The following is a 16,492-nucleotide window of genomic DNA, read 5'->3' on the forward strand; positions in this document are numbered from 1 at the left end:
GTCACTGATGTGTAAACTTTGGAAATATTCCCCACATGTCCACCATAAAATTTCCGAATCTTCCGAATCCACTCTACATCCATAGGCTATGATTACGAAACAGTCATATAAGATACGAGTGAGTTTGGTTTTACACCGATTGGCTATAAATATTGTTCAGATGTGGGGAATCGAACGCGGGTCTTCGGCGTGACGCGCGGACGCCTTAACCACTAGACTACCCCAACGCACCTGTAAGATCAGACGATGTCAATAGTTGATTGCGATAATGTCAACTTGTCACATAAAAAGTTGAAAAAACAAAAGCAATTTATCTGTGAAAAAGGTAAATTGGTTTGCGGAACTGCATTTTCTCAGAAACGATTTTCCTAAGGTTTGTGCATTTGCTGTTTCTCAATCCTATTACCTCGAAATGAAATCTATTTTGTGAACAGCTTGACCATAAAACGTAATAAGCTCTCTCCTCTCACACTAGAGCCTTTCCCTCAAGTCTCGTCTTTCATTTCGTCACCATACTTGCATTTTATGCAAGTCTGACTGAAATGAAAACAAACGGCGTGATCGTATTGATTGTCTCATTAGCCTTCATTACTTTATTGACGCGGATTGAAGACTTGTCGTGAATCGCAAGACCTTATTACAGCTCCTCTTGCGTGCTGGATATGCGCCGGACACGAACTGTTTTGCGTGGGACCACAAGCATGTTTATTTTCGTCCCGGACATTTCCCTAAAGGAGCCTCTCTGACATAATGCCGGTTGGCATGTTCAGCGTCAGTACTGATTTCATTGACGACCTCGCATGGTTCAAATTTATGGCCATGGGGGTAATAATAGATTTTTTCACTGTGTATACAATCACTTAGACGTAACTTTGTACTTGATGTATGCTACTTGTCATTGCCTTTTCCGCCTAGGCATTGCCAACCTGTCCTCATAACAACTCAGATGCTGATTCATCAATAGAATGCCTGTAATAGATAAGTTACGTCTTTTGATGTGCATCCAACATGACATCTGTATCAACCTTCCACCATGATTTTAACTCACTGTCGTTGTTCAGATCCATCCTTTTAGCCAAATGCAACCATTTTGGCCAAAAATGTTCAAATCAGGGGAACAAATCACATTATTATGATATTAATCACGTTATTATCTTTGAAAGCTTCAGGAATGAGTTGTATCGTGCAAAGCAAAGGGTTGATCGATAAAGGAAACCGAGATTGAGTTGGAGAATACATTCATTTTCAAGCAGCAATGTCACAATGTATACCTTCTCAATCAATACCACTTGTTATATGCACACGAATAGAGCATGACATAATGTTATCCTTAACTGTCGGGTAAACAAAAGGATTAATGCGCTCTTTGATACAAAGTTATGTTGTTTATGAAGTATGGCTTTATTGTAATGTAGTGTAATGTGGATTTATAACATCGATGACTTTTGGGGGGATTTGTGGGCGTAAAGGTCATAAGTAAATGAATGAACTTTGCTTTACGCCCTACCAACGGGATACGGTAAGGGAATTACATGGCAATTTATGGAATAATCATTTAATAAAACAATCAAGTGAACTCTACCGAGAAATAGTTATGGAGAAAGGTCCTTGTTTACATCTTTCTACGTCAATTATCTTGACAGATATGTGCCCCTTGTGCTATAAATCTCTTGTAATGATCCATGATCCGATACTGAATAATAGTGCACTCGAGTACCGGCTATATGCATGCAGTTCTTGCAAGCATAAGCTTGTTGACTCAGCAATGGGTATTTCCTTCAAGGCATTCAATGTTTATTGTTGTATGTTGCATGAAGGATGGTAATTACGATAAAGCAATATCGTATTTGTATTCAATGCATATATTCACCGTGGTGCAACCTGCCCCAATATGTCTTGTCTTCATTTCACATTAAATAAATCATGTATATTCGTGAAGTCCCAGACAAAAGAACCCCCCAAAAGCTATCAGTTAAACTTCATACCTCATTTGCGCCTTATAGACTATTCATACCAGACACTGTATGTGGTAAAGTGGTCCTAACACGCTTAGTATGATAGTAAGACGAATTTAAATGTTTTAAGTTTTCCTGTGCAATATGCATATTAATTTTCATGTAATACCACTGTAACAAAATGTCTCCCCGCGTAATGTGTTCGGAATACAAAGGTGCTTTTGCATGTGATGTAGTGTAGCCTTGTAAATTGTAAATAACAAGTTGGTTTTCGGTAAAACATACCTATATTTCCTTACGGATGTGAAAACGATTTTAAGGTCATATCATTGCGCATTATTTCTTTTTGGTCAAGCGTGAAAGACGAACTCGACAATGACCATATTTTATCATCTAAAACTGGCTCCCACAGCAAATATCGCTTGTGTGGGATCAAGCGATAACTACATTGTAGATATCTCTGCAATGAAATTGCATCACAATCCTTTGCAAACCATTGTGACGTAATTGGTTACCATGACGTCACAATCAAATGACATCACTAATGGCTCTGCTACTTATACATTTGAAATCAAAAGACACTCGGGTGAAAAAAAATACATATACATGTATGCAATATATTCAGACAATGAGATTATCATGCACGATTTTAATTTCTTATACAATTACAAACCTCGTAATGGTTTCTGATAATCGCATGTTGTGTGAGTGTACTGGAACGTGGATCAATTACTGCTAGATTCATAATTTACTCTCAATGTCTAATCTCAGCTGGACCCCCGTGAGTATCAAGTGTCTGTTTCGTGTGTTGACGAGGTCATGATTAGTGAGGAGAGAACATCTCTCAATATTAATTGATTTTATTTTAAGCCAACACCATAATTCTCCCCTCGATCCGTCAATATTGCATCCTTAATAGCATGATAACCCTGGAGAATTCGGCCAATAAAATGCCACAGAAGTCCAATTTCGAAAAATCATGCAGAGAAAAGTTCCCAACGGCTATAATGGAATGGATTTGAAGTATTTTCTCATTTTACGCAATATATTCAGTTTTAGTTAAGCTCAACGATGCAGGCTAAAAGCGATGTTTGTCATATTGATTTTAGTTCAGAAAATGTGGACTTAAATCAATCTATGATAAAAAGCGTTTAAATCAGGAACTGCAAGATGGTAGAACAGTTTTGGAGTAACGCTGGCTTATGTTTCCATGTATGGTTTAATCTTACTGAAACATACATGTATGTTGTAGGCCAGCAGGGCCCAGGAATGTTATGTTAGCTCGAGGGTCCTTCCTTAGTTTCCGAACTGAATTATTCCACGTTTTCGCATGGGCAGAGATTGTAGGAGCTCAGTACCTTGAGAAGTTTCTTTTTTATTCAAGCGAGCCTCAACGTTGTCTGTTCACATTCAGTTCATCTTGACCTTCACCTTCTGTTCCATAGATGCGTGGATTTGTCATAATCCCTTAACGCCCTGTTACATATATATCTCCATCAGAGCTTGAAATACCGTTATTTGAGAATCTTTAAATTTCAAGTTTTTTTATATTTGTTGTTATGTGTTTTCACAAAAGGGTTTTAAAACGCAAACAAATTGCTACTTTTATAACTACATACAGACATTCTTAACAAAGTAGTACAGAAACTACCCTCCGACACAAATGATAATCCAATGTACATAGGTCTCAGTATAATTTCCTAGCAATCTATTTTCTCGCAACGTTCCCCATTATCGTCATCGACAATGTTTCCCCTCGGCTTAGAAACATAGCTGGAGATTCGGCCGAATAACTGATATGTCGACAAAGTTTTTTTGAGTGAAATTGAAACAACGGGGCGTTAAGAGACCCTTCCTCCCTGCATTTGGGCAGGGTGAAAAACGGTCAAATGGTGGAATAGATTCTGAAAGGAGATTGCGCAGACGCCAATAACAATCTAAACAGATTATACGGTCCTATTGAAGTGTGCGTAAATGTCAAATGATGGCTCATTATTTTGGCTAACGTTGGTACTGAGTCAGTCGCTCTTCATAAACAATCCACATACATCCGCTACCTTTCATTATTAAACGTTCAGGGGATCTTATGTATTGTGTCTGGCATTACAGAGTAGTGATTGGATTTATGTCCTCATTAAAGCAAATACTACATTTACTATGAGCCATTCGAAATCCTGTAATCCTTCTTGGTCAACATTTATTTGTAATAATAATAATAAATCTATATGGGTCATATCAACAAGGGCAGCTGCTCGGTAACGCCAGACAATTTGATTACTCCAAAATTGGGCTTCTTTGCATTCCTTAAAGCGTCTTCACTGGGCAGAATGCAATTGCTATTTGTGACTATGATTTTCCTCTGCAGCAATTAGTAGATTCAAGTTTCCATCAGTTTAATAGTATCACCAATTGCTCGGATTCAGACGGATTAAGAGCTTAATCATTAAATGAAGAGAACACTAACATGATACTGTAGACAGTGATGGAAATCGTTCAATATCATTTTAAAGGTTTTTAATTAGGACGCCGTTTTCAATCAGTTTCAACGACATTACGACAACGGATGTTACGCTGAACGACGTGGTATGCCCACAGTTTTGGCCACAGCCTCTCTGCAGGGTTCAAGTGTAATTGATCTAACCTGTGACAGGTAGGTACATGTACGTGGCTGATACCGTGATCAACCAGCCACGCTATCGGGGCACCATGACACACACTCAGTCAGATCACAAAGCGAAAGCTCATTCGTCGGCGCTAACAGGCATAGGACGGTGTTGCAAAATACGATGACTACTCCAGCTAGCTGAACGTGCACGTTGTGTTTATTGTTTTATTGTCAGAAAAACAATCACGCAATAACACGACGACCAATAATTAATCGAGCCGAGGTAAGGCAAACCAGTGGTTGATATTATGAACACCGTCCCATTCAATCGGGGTATGATGACACACAATCAGCTGTTACCGAGTCTGCCCATACGATCCATTACGTTATGGGGACCAATTCTAAGTGAAATCAACGATTTCATGTCAAAGACAGAATTTTCTAGACAGATTAGATCCAAACATACAGGCATGGACACCTTTCGAGTAAGAGTTTCTTTACCAGCTTTCCCATTATACTTGGTGATATGAATGCAGGTTTTAAGTGCACTCCAGTGACCCACATCTTTACAGTTAAACTTTGAATTATTCATTTCCTGAACTGAACATTGGGAGAAGACATTATCGTAAATTCGAGTCTCCTTGATGACAAACAGATTTTCCGCTTGATCTCATGAGAGGTCTTCCCAAGTGTTGTTGATTTGAAATTTCAGCATCTGAACATAAAGAATCTAAAAGTGGTCGCAGAGTGAGATTGAGATAATGAACCGAATTATTTGTGTTTCCCCAATAGGACTTGGGACAGTCGACTCATCGACCGTTCAAAGTGACGTGGTAAAAATTATTGTCAAATACAGATTCGCGTGAATCGATTTTAGATAAAGACGAAATTAGAATAAAAATGGAAAATAATTGCAGATTAAGTGCAACACGCCATGAAACTGCAGTGTGAACAAGGAGACAAGAGTTACATTATAGTATCATATTTGACCCGTTGATCGAAATGTACGTTGTCAGGGGAATATTATTACACACATTTGTAATTGCACTTGAGTGATCCTCTCATTAACGACCCCTTCCGTTCACGTCCACTAACATCCATAAACATTTATGAGGCAAAATAATCATTCTTGCACACAATTTTTGAGATTCACACGCAACATCATAGCATGGATTTATTTTTTTCCCGGTATTTTAAAAAAAAAAAAAATCCATTGACCTAGTTCTACTTCTTAATTTCCCCCTCGTATTGTTCATTTGCTTTCACAATCCAGTAAACTAACGTAATGTTGATCAATTCATTATAAGCAATTGAAGGCGCCATGCATATGCATTATTTCCTCTGGGCTGCATCCAAGGAAGCGCGGGAAGACACCAATATCTCTATATGGTTGTTAGGCGCAGTTGCATGGCGTCACCTGATTTAATCCATCTGAAGTCCAACGAAAACACAAGAATTAGATTCCACCTACGACATCGTTGCAGCTATATTCCAAATGAGCATAACCCTTCACCCACCTTCTAGTCACGACCAAGGAAGTTAAGTAACCGACTTCTTTGTGTTTAAAAGTTCCTGCTCTTTCTCTCCTGTTCTATTGATTACAGCGCACAGCGCGAGGCTCAGCGTGGCCACAAACGGCAAAGTCCGTACAAGGTAGCACCAACTAGCTATGCGCACACTGCACGCCGGCCTCAACAGTGTCGTCTGCTAACACATCAACAGCAGACGACATGATAAGTAAAACTGCAACAAGCGCGAAGTCGTGATCCATCCCAAACGAAAGCGAAGCAGGCAGTGTACTACTGCTATACCTAGCGAGATCGTTATATGAACAGGCACGCCTCCTACTACAGCAAGTCTCAACAGTGTGCTTCGTGGAAGCCTGTTCGGACGGTAGTAATTCGTCCCTTCAACGTGAGATTTGCTTAATTAATGGAAAATACATGTGAATGGGGAAACCTCGACGACTGTAGAGACTATGAATTTTATCAATGCCGTTTTAGTCTGTCTTTCTGGAATATTGCAGATTGCCATCAAAGCACAGGAGGAATCAGGTATGTGAAAGTAATAGTTGCTAGTCTCGTTTTTTCATACGCCATTTCTTCGAGATATTACCACCTAACTATGATTTCACAGTGAGACAGTCTGTCAAATTTGCTTAATAAGCGATGGCTGGTTGAATATCGATGCAGCATACAAATTTCAAATAGCCCTGTTATTGTTTTAATGGGCAATATCGATCATATCTACTAAATGCTACAATCGTCCTCCATGTAATAACCACCTGTCGAAATCTGTGGCAGCATTCATCGATCTAAATCAGCTTTGCGAAAAAGCTTTTCAATAGGTATCGAAATAATTCTTTTATTGTATCCGTTTCTTCGGAAACAGGGATTTGTGAATAATACGCTTTGAACATCACCAGGGAATGTTCCCTGGATAAAACATGGTATTTCATTATGTGTAGCCATCAGAACGTACTTGTGTGACATATTTTCAGCCTGAGTCTTATGATCTCTTTGATGTTGTTGAAATGAAGCCTGTTTATTTACATTTTGGTTTGGGGTGAAATATATGTTGATGAACAAGAGAAATATGCGATACATATAAACACACTAACAGCGAGTGGGTCTCTTTCATGATCGGTTCTGATGCTCTCTCCATATTTTGGTCCATTGAGTATTTAGATTAAATTGGCATTTTTTGGTTTATCAACCCAATATTATCAAAGTCTACACTTGTTTGGTAAGATTATTTAAATTACCATAAGTTATCACAATATGACGACGTTACCTTGGAAACAGATCAAATAGTTCCAACAAATAGACGATTTACAATATTGTGTTTTAAATGCAGGTATAGGTGTCATTTGTTGACAATCAAGTCTAGTTTGGCATGTTAAAGTCAAATGCTATAAATTCATCTCTTGTCAAAGGCAATAACAAAACGCCTCACATAAATAATACAAAGGTCTCTGATGAAATTATGTACAACCGTATCTATGTAAATCTCTGCTACGACGTAGCTGACACCATTTGCCTGTCTTAATACAGCTAGTCTAGATTCTTCATTCAGATTTTAACATAGAAGACCATAGAAGTAAAGGGGTGTGTGTTTGACTTTCATTAGAAACCAAATATTGACGTAATAAATGAGGGAGTACATGTGGACGTTTGTATAATCCTTTTGTTTGCATGGCGTCTTTTGAGTCGTACAGTGTACATAATACATGTATGTTATTTCTTCTCACAGAGGCGACATGTTGACATGTATTTAGAAACAAGATAGTTGTGTTTCTCAAACCAGTTGAAAGACCCAGAAATTCTTTTGTTCCCTTAACTATATTAAAGGTAATGAAATAAAGTGGGCGTCCTTTGTACATGTAATGCTGTGAAAGACTGTTCTACCCAAACACGCATTCATGGCTTCTTGGCGGTTCAAGGTTCGTTAAGTTTACTAGGAATGCATTGTCCATCATAACAACACTTTATTATGAGTGATTCTCACTGGTTTGGATCAAATAACACGATAAGCCTTTTACAACACAGGGACTTCAGCCAGCGTTACAAGATTATTCATGTCACAGTTGTTTTCGTTATGGTCAATGATGCTTCTATCACTGGTCTCAATCAAACATTCCACTTGACTGAGGTTCATCTAAACGCAAATGACAGTCAAATACCAATAGTAATGTTGATAAAGTGTCGTCTCCACAATATTATATTTATTGGTAACACGATGAACACTCATTAAGGGGGCAATGATACATACATAAATCATTCAGACGATGTATGCATGGTTCTATAGGTAAGTACCCCCACCAAAGCATGTATGCATGCGTGAACAATGTCTTGCTAGCTCATCAGTTCGTCTTGTTCCTGATTAACAGGGCACAAGCGGATGTTTTCCCAATTAATCATTAACAGCAATTCCATTTACAAGTCAATGAATAACGTTTCGGCCATATTCTTCTGGTGGGAGTTACATGAAAGGAAGAAGATTGAAAGTTGTCATTTATCATTCTTTCCAGTTTGCCCAATCAAGCAGCAGGAACAGATCACGTATTGATTAAAGGGTTTCTTTCAGACATTTCTCAACACGACATGTTCATCAAAGCTCATTTTACTATTTGATATCATTAATACCTGTTCTGTTTAGAGCACTGACTGACTATACTATAAGTATTGATAATATGTTGTACACCGTGGAGGATTATACATATTGCTGATATGGTGATGAGGATTGTTTATGAAACAGATCAGTATTATCATTTATCACCAGCTGCTATTTCTGATTGCTGACACGAGAGGCTCAAATGTTTGGTTCCTCGGCAATCCTGGCAGGAACATGATGTTACGGTTGTATCAATGTATATCACACACGGGGATAACGCAATTACCATGGATTGTGATGGAATCTAATCCAACGCTTATTAAACTAGAATAATGAATTGTATTCTGTTGGTACTCACAGATGTTAACCAGTGTACCAAGTCATACTCTCAGGAATACTTAAACTGGTACTCATTACACACGTCCAATCTGACCAGTTCATGGGCGACACTCTAATGGAAACAGAGGTCCAAATAAAGAGGTTTTCCTGCACTAGGTAGTGATTGATGAGCTATTCAAAAGCTTCATTAAGACGATCCATAGGAACATTTCGTTGTCTCGATGAATGCAAGCAGTTGATTTCTAGCTGTATGTTCTCGTTATGATCTCATTCTTCACTCGTTCATAGTTCAGGACCCAAACTGTTTAGTGCCGTTTAAAACAAGGGTTTTCTTGGATGAGGGTGGGTAGAAGGGATGTATATGCATTGGATAGGATGCACAGACTATGATCGTTATATATGTTAATGGGTTCGTGAGTGATTTGGGTTTAACGCCGCTGTGACTGGTATTGCAGTTATATAATGGTGTGTCAGCTTGATGTGGAAGGAAATCAAGGTACAACAAAGAGTTCCTAGAAATGTGACCCGTGTAACCTCTACAAACTAGAACCCTGTACCTTATACAAGACAAATTCATACGAGTGAGTGAGTGAGTTTGTTTTTATACACCGCCTCAACAGCATTTCAATGAAATTGTCAACTTACTATGGGAGGAAAGCTCGAACTGATGTTTACTACTTTGGCGAACTTGGATTCGAAACCACGATCAGAGGTTTTAGGCAGGTATAATGGACACAACACTGCACAGGAAATTGCGGCATCTTTCACAAATAGAGTGAGTGAGTTGGGTTTAACGCCGCTTTTAACATTAGTCCAGTTATATCACGGCGTGTCAGCTTAATGTGGGAGGAAAGCCCGAAGTGATGCAGGCCTCGGACGTTTACCACTTCGGTGAAACCCACGAGCACGGGTATGGTGCTGACAAACCTAGAAACATAATCGGGGCGAACCGGGATTCGAACCCACAATCATAGGTTTCTGGCGTGCCCAAGGGACGCAACTCTGCACAGCGAATCGCGGCGCCTTAGACAACTGGGCCACCCGTGCCCCCTTCACGAATAGACCACCTGCAGCTGTGCCCATACTTGCGATGCAAATTCTATATGATATCCAATAGTGGGCAATGGAACTTTAGTGATATTTTACAGTAGTCATGTACGTACAATCCCAAGCGTGTCTACGTTTTTCATTTGAGTGCTTTATGTTGGCATAAATACATAACATTAATCCATACATTTCCGGAATATACGTGGATGTGCGTGCATGGACACAAACTATATATTATTTGTGTAAAGGATACTATAGTTGACTCAATGTTATTTTATAACGTTGTTGACATTGTATATATTTTCCTTGTTATTTTCCTTTATATCAGAATATACCTTATTGGTAAGCGTTGAAGGCAGGAGTAGGCCCTTTACCGCTTTGTGTTAAGACAGTTTACAATTGTATATCACTATTCTGGCTTTGATGTTCATATATCAGCCTATATGTCTTGCAGTTTTGATACGGTTGTGATCATTCAGGCGTAATCTAACAACTAATATCATTTTTTTATAACATAAATGTAATAATAGGTTTCTAATTGATACAAAATATTTCGATTGATACATAGTGAAAGTAACCGTTATACTTTGAATGAGTAATTTGTACATACGAATGTATACTACATATACAAAAACGTTTTTGATGAGTCCCGATATCATATCTGTGTATAAAGTGTATATTAGTGGTGCGGAAATCCTCTCAGACCCTGATCAGGAGAGTTTGTGATCATGAAATAAGCCATGGATAGACGTCTATATATCTATAACAGACAAGATTTATTGATTTAAGTCCATCAGTTCAAAGAAACGGGAAGCGAATCTTAAACATATGGATTTATTTCCTAAATAGATCAAAACAGAAACCTAGTAAGCGCTCTGACATAATCATCTCGACCTCCTATTTTCAGCCATTCGTTTTCCAAGATCAGTGCAAAGAAGTAATTTGGGTTGATAGCTCATGTAGCTTGAAGGTTCACATGAACACTGCGCCTCGTTAATACTCTTACCCCTTATCGAGGCGAGATGAAACTTTTTTAAAGTTTCACTGCATTCAACGTTTAATAATCAACAAACTTTTGATATGTATCTCGTTACAAGGAGCAATTAAACTTTATCATATTTAAGTGTTGGTGATGTTTTTGATTTATACCTACCTTTTGCACAATTGTACACGACTGAACATGCTTGAGGGTACAATTAGATGAAGCAAACAAATACATATCATTAATCACATTGGCAAAAGGATGCTGTAAACATTTCGCTTATGTCAAACATGGTACATTATCCTACGGTTATAACGAACTCAAAGGGACCACTTATTTTAATTCGTTATAACCGTAGTTCGCTATAAGCAAATGTACGGAACATATACATCAAATGGACAGGACCAAAACATAGTTCGTTATATCCGTCAGTTCGTTATAACCGTGTTCGTTATAAACGTAGGTCACTGTCTGGTTTGTTTACTGACCGCCGTCGCAGGAGTACTGCTGTCAGGCGTCAGGGAACAAACAGATACTGTGTATTTCTATGCAAATTGTGTGAGTGACGGGTGCTATCGGAAGTACAGGACACTCCTAACCTTTTGGCGAACACCTGGTGAGATCACCGATTTCAAGTGATCCATTCACACAATTGTCACCGGTATTTTGCCTTTCACGTACAATGGATTCTATTTCGTCGGATAATCCAGACTGATTATCATCTGGTGTTGACGGGTTGTTGTTTTTTTCAACACATGACGTTTTCAACTTGGGAATACCGTCGAATATTGCATATAGTCAGCAAATGGGAATCGATTTCGTTCATGTAGTTTTGTTTTGAAATAGCATGAGCATCTGCAAGTCTATCCTAATTTATTACTATATTAATATTGTGATCTGTCACAAAAGAATTTATATGCACCTTATTATATACAGAACCTGATTAAACATTTAGATACTGTACAGTCCTTTATCAAACTATAGGTTAGCTACATAGTGTGTTCAACTGAGCATGCATGGTCCATGAATATCATTTACACCATTGTTTTGATTTTGCGCCAAATGGAATCTGTTTGGTTGGATAATTGATCCTGGTTATGTATTTTCCGGCGGTGACGTTTTATTTTACTATTTGTAAGAGAGAGAAGATGACCCGCTTACTGAACAGAGTAGAGTGAAACCATTCGCTAAACCACGGGCGACAGGCTTTTCGTATCGTATCGATCATAGTTGCCATTAGTCTGATAAGAGTTAGTCAGTGGTATTTGCTTCTACCCATGATATCGGGTGTCTGTTATCAGACCATTGTCGATATCACATAACAGGCAATCGTCCAATCATCTGAAGCTGAATCACCAGCTCTAGATCTCTTGTCTTGCTCAACAGGAACAACTATCACTTATTCATATACTTCATTACTCATTAACAGTAGCTCAATGTACGAACCCGTAGGGACGTTTGTGTGTTAGTCCATGATGCATGTTTTCTTGTAACGAAGGGGGCGGTCGGGTAGCCTAACGGTTAAACGTTCGCTCCTCACGCCGAAGACCCGGGTGCGATTCAGCGACATGGTTACAATGTGTGAAGCCCATTTCTGGTGTCCCTCGCCGTGATATTGCTGAAATAGTGCTAAAAGCGGCGTAAAACCATACCCACTCAGTCTTGTAACGAAGAACATTTGACCTTTCACATTTGAGAATTTGCATCTCTTCATGATATAGATGGCAACCATAACATGATTGACGTTTCGACATGCCATCTGGATACACGTTGGTTTTGCTTCCACGTACTTATGCTTTGGGGTAATCGAACAGTATGATACTCAACTTATGTTATTTCACATCACGCTCCCTGCGTTCAATGAGAGACAGGGCCCGTTCGACAAAGCCATCTTAGCGCTTAGATGATCGTATCTCCAATACTTGAACACAGGCTTAAGACCATCGTGGTGCTGAGATCGATTTTTGGTCTTGTTTTAATGACATTATTGAGAAATATAAGACAAAGGACAAATGTTGTTACAAACGTTGTGGCCCCCTTTTCGCTTTTTTTGGAACAAAATTTTGTCTCCCCAGACACATGTTTATCTCAGTTAACAAGTTACTTGGTAATGCTTTTAGATTTTGCAGAAGGCATATGTGCTTCATGTTATCTGTTACATGCTCTTAGACATTGTGGCGAAAAGGAAACCAGGGTGCGTAAATGTCTTTAAAAATACATTCCATTGAAAAGTGTGTTTGTAAGCAGCATCGTAAAGCTAGTCATTACATTTAGATGAGTGGTGGTGAGCTTTTATCGCGTCAGTCACGCATGGTTATCTTACTGGTCGTTAAGCCTACTCTTGAAGGCGACAAAGATTAAGTGTATCCGTTGTTAAGGCAAATTATCATGTTGCTTGGACCCAGGTCCATAAGATGTTGATCAAACTACTTATCTCACATAATAGGAATTTATTCATGATCATCAAGTGTTTCATCAAATAGCCAAGTCCCTTCCACTGATTTACTCACCTGAACAAGAAATGAAGGGGACCAGTGAAAACGTCTCATCTCTTTCACATATAGATCCACGCATAAAGATTCAGAGTGACACAAATATCCACTCTGTGACAAAAGGGATGATTTTAAGTTTGCCATAGTCAACTTTCCCTTTATGTCCAGCAGTACTCCAGCAGCTCCAGCCTTCGGTGTCTGCATTTCACAGCTTTTGAGGTACAATCGAGCATGCTCTTTCTACCAAGAGTTCACAGAGCAATATACGACTCTTGCTGAACAGTTGATCACGTTGTCAATGTGGATTGATGCTAATGATATCAATCACTGGATTGTCTGGTCCAGACTCGATTATTTACGGACCGCCGTCATATAGCTGGAATACTGCTGAGTGTGGCGTTAAACAACAAAGAAATCGTATGGTTAGAGAAATTATTTTTGCTGCTTTTATCAAAATGTTTATTCTGTATGGATCACGCTCATCTGTGAACTAGTTACTTCCTAGTTAATTTAGTAATATTATTGGGTCTACAAATGTTCTTTATATATATTCTGTTGATGCTCTTGTTGATGAACGTAATGATAAAATGTCTGCATACATGATATTATATGATAGTTAAATAATACAGACTGGTGTGACTATATATCTACACTAAACTGACAGAGGTAGATGGCAGAGTGTCCGAAATCTATATAGATGTGCATGTGCATACAGTGAGTGAGTGAGTGAGTTTGGTTTTACGCCGCTTTTAGCAATATTCCAGCAATATCACGGCGGGGGACACCAGAAATGGGCTTCACACAATGTACCCATGTCGGGAATCGAATCCTGGTCTTCGGCGTGACGAGCGAACGCTTTAACCACTAGGCTACCCGACCGCCCTTATGTACATGCAGACGTACCTAAGTGAAATATGATTTATATAAAGCTTAAAGAAACTCATCCTTATATAATAATCTAATAAACCTCCCATGGATAATGTCCGGAGGTATTAAGTACCAGCGCCTGACACACGTACGAGAACATTCCTCACGTAGCACGCACTCATAGGGTGTACATAGGAAGGAACGTAGTTTGAACGTGTATAGCCACAGAAGATAGACGCCTGTCCTAATCCTAGGACATAGTAGGACAAGATGTCTAACGTCCCCGTGACGCCAATGACCCTTCCGTCTCCCTTGTGTGGACAATATTCCTGTCTACCGGACGGTTGGCACGTTCGTGTGTTTAACAGTAATCTATGAAAGCAGAGGGTTGCTTAGGATCGCGATGATCAATGCTGGATCTATACAAGGATCCCTACTAAATTGATCACGTCTTTGGACAATTGTTCGGCCTTCTCTTCACACTGCTAATATGTGGACACACCAGTTAAAACGTTTGTTCATTTAACCGATTCATCGTTCCAAGGGTGGAAGTGGTATTCACAGGTATTATTTCTGGAGAACTGGATCGATGTCTTGTAATACCGACGGTTTTTTATAATTAAGACAAAACTAGTTCAACGTGGCATAAAATAAGCTACAGTTCCCGAGGTGCGCTATATTTACTTAACCTGACAACTATATAACCACCACTGAACTGTACGGCGTAACATGTTACCTAATAACTATAATGATGATTTTCGTATAGTATTGATTAATGGTTCCCCGCGAGCACATTGCGAGCACATTGCTGAGAATGACACATAAAGTATCGCTGGCAGACCGAATTTCTGAGGAAACATAAGCAGCTTTTCGACAGCGGGAAATTATTTTCTATTCAAGCTGTATTGCTCGTACAGCATATTCAATTGATTTGAATTAGTTAGAACAGTTTTGAAAATCCGGACTCTGTAAATTCAAGACTGCATGGATAAATCAAGTAATTTTTTTTTTAACGCATGAGATATAAATAGGTCTTGTTTCGATCTATGAAAATAGCCAAATTACAAACAAAAACTGTTCAAAATCCTTATTATTGTTTGAAAATTGTACAGGGGTTTGGTTAAAATCATTAAGGTGAAGAAAATGTCATTTTAAAGATTGTGTGAAAGAAGATCTCGAATTATTGACTTTAATAAATTATTTGACAAAGCGGAATTTCTCAGTGCAAATGTTTGGTCAGCGGAACCCGCTCACAGTTTGCCTTTCTGCAATCGTTTCTATGGATCTGAACCATACCGCTACACTTGTAGGATGGAATGAAAACTCAGAAGAAACCTTTGAGGTTTTTAAGTGACAGCCCACTGAGATACCATGCCGCAGTTTACTGTGGTAACACCAGGCAGACACACTGCATTTCATTATACATACTGATGACGAGCGCCAGGCTGGGTAACAACAAGTACTATATTATGACGCGGTGGGGGATAGAATATTAATGATGATTAACATACAAACAAGCGATCCATGTTCTGTACGATAACATGGCTGTAATCACTGTAGGGTGTGCCGTTACCAGCCCCAACCCTGTGGAGAATCCAGGTTTAAATTGATCCCTGTACAGAATGTTTATTGTAAGAATAAACTCAAATGAACATCGGGCGGTCAGAATGAATTGGCTGATTGCGTGTAATCGTTCGCTTTGACGTCACCGGTTTGCCTTGTCCAGAGTCCGTCATTTAAAGTCCGCCATCATATAGCGGGTGTATTGCAGGCAAACTACATTCTCTTTCAAACGAACATTTTAAACGATCACATAACTGCAGACATCACTTCACTGCTACCTTTATGATCATATACATGAACGAATTCGAGACTGATGTTTGGTTTAAAAAACAGTCACTCACTTAACCACACACACACACACATACAAACACACACAAACACACACACACACGCACACACACACACACACCACTACCATCGCACGCACACACACACACACACACACACACACACCTCAGGCATCGTGGATTCGTAAGAAAGGTCAATAAAAAACAGCTTCTAAAGTCAAGGATCCATTCACACAACACGA

At 39.0% G+C, this 16,492-nt stretch overlaps 1 protein-coding gene across 1 annotated transcript in view; it reads left to right on the forward strand.

The window, feature by feature from the left end:
* Window positions 1–6,031: 6,031 nt before the first annotated feature.
* LOC124146809 (neuronal acetylcholine receptor subunit alpha-10-like) overlaps window positions 6,032–16,492 on the forward strand; it is a 45,097-nt gene continuing 34,636 nt past the window's right edge. The window contains exon 1 of the mRNA XM_046517274.2: window positions 6,032–6,614. Coding sequence (XP_046373230.1) covers window positions 6,539–6,614 — 76 coding nt within the window. The 5' untranslated portion in view covers window positions 6,032–6,538. The remainder of the gene's footprint in view (window positions 6,615–16,492) is intronic.

The sequence above is a fragment of the Haliotis rufescens genome, unplaced genomic scaffold, assembly GCF_023055435.1.
Source record: "Haliotis rufescens isolate VD_foot unplaced genomic scaffold, xgHalRufe1.0.p SCAF_1, whole genome shotgun sequence".
Taxonomy (NCBI): domain Eukaryota; kingdom Metazoa; phylum Mollusca; class Gastropoda; order Lepetellida; family Haliotidae; genus Haliotis; species Haliotis rufescens.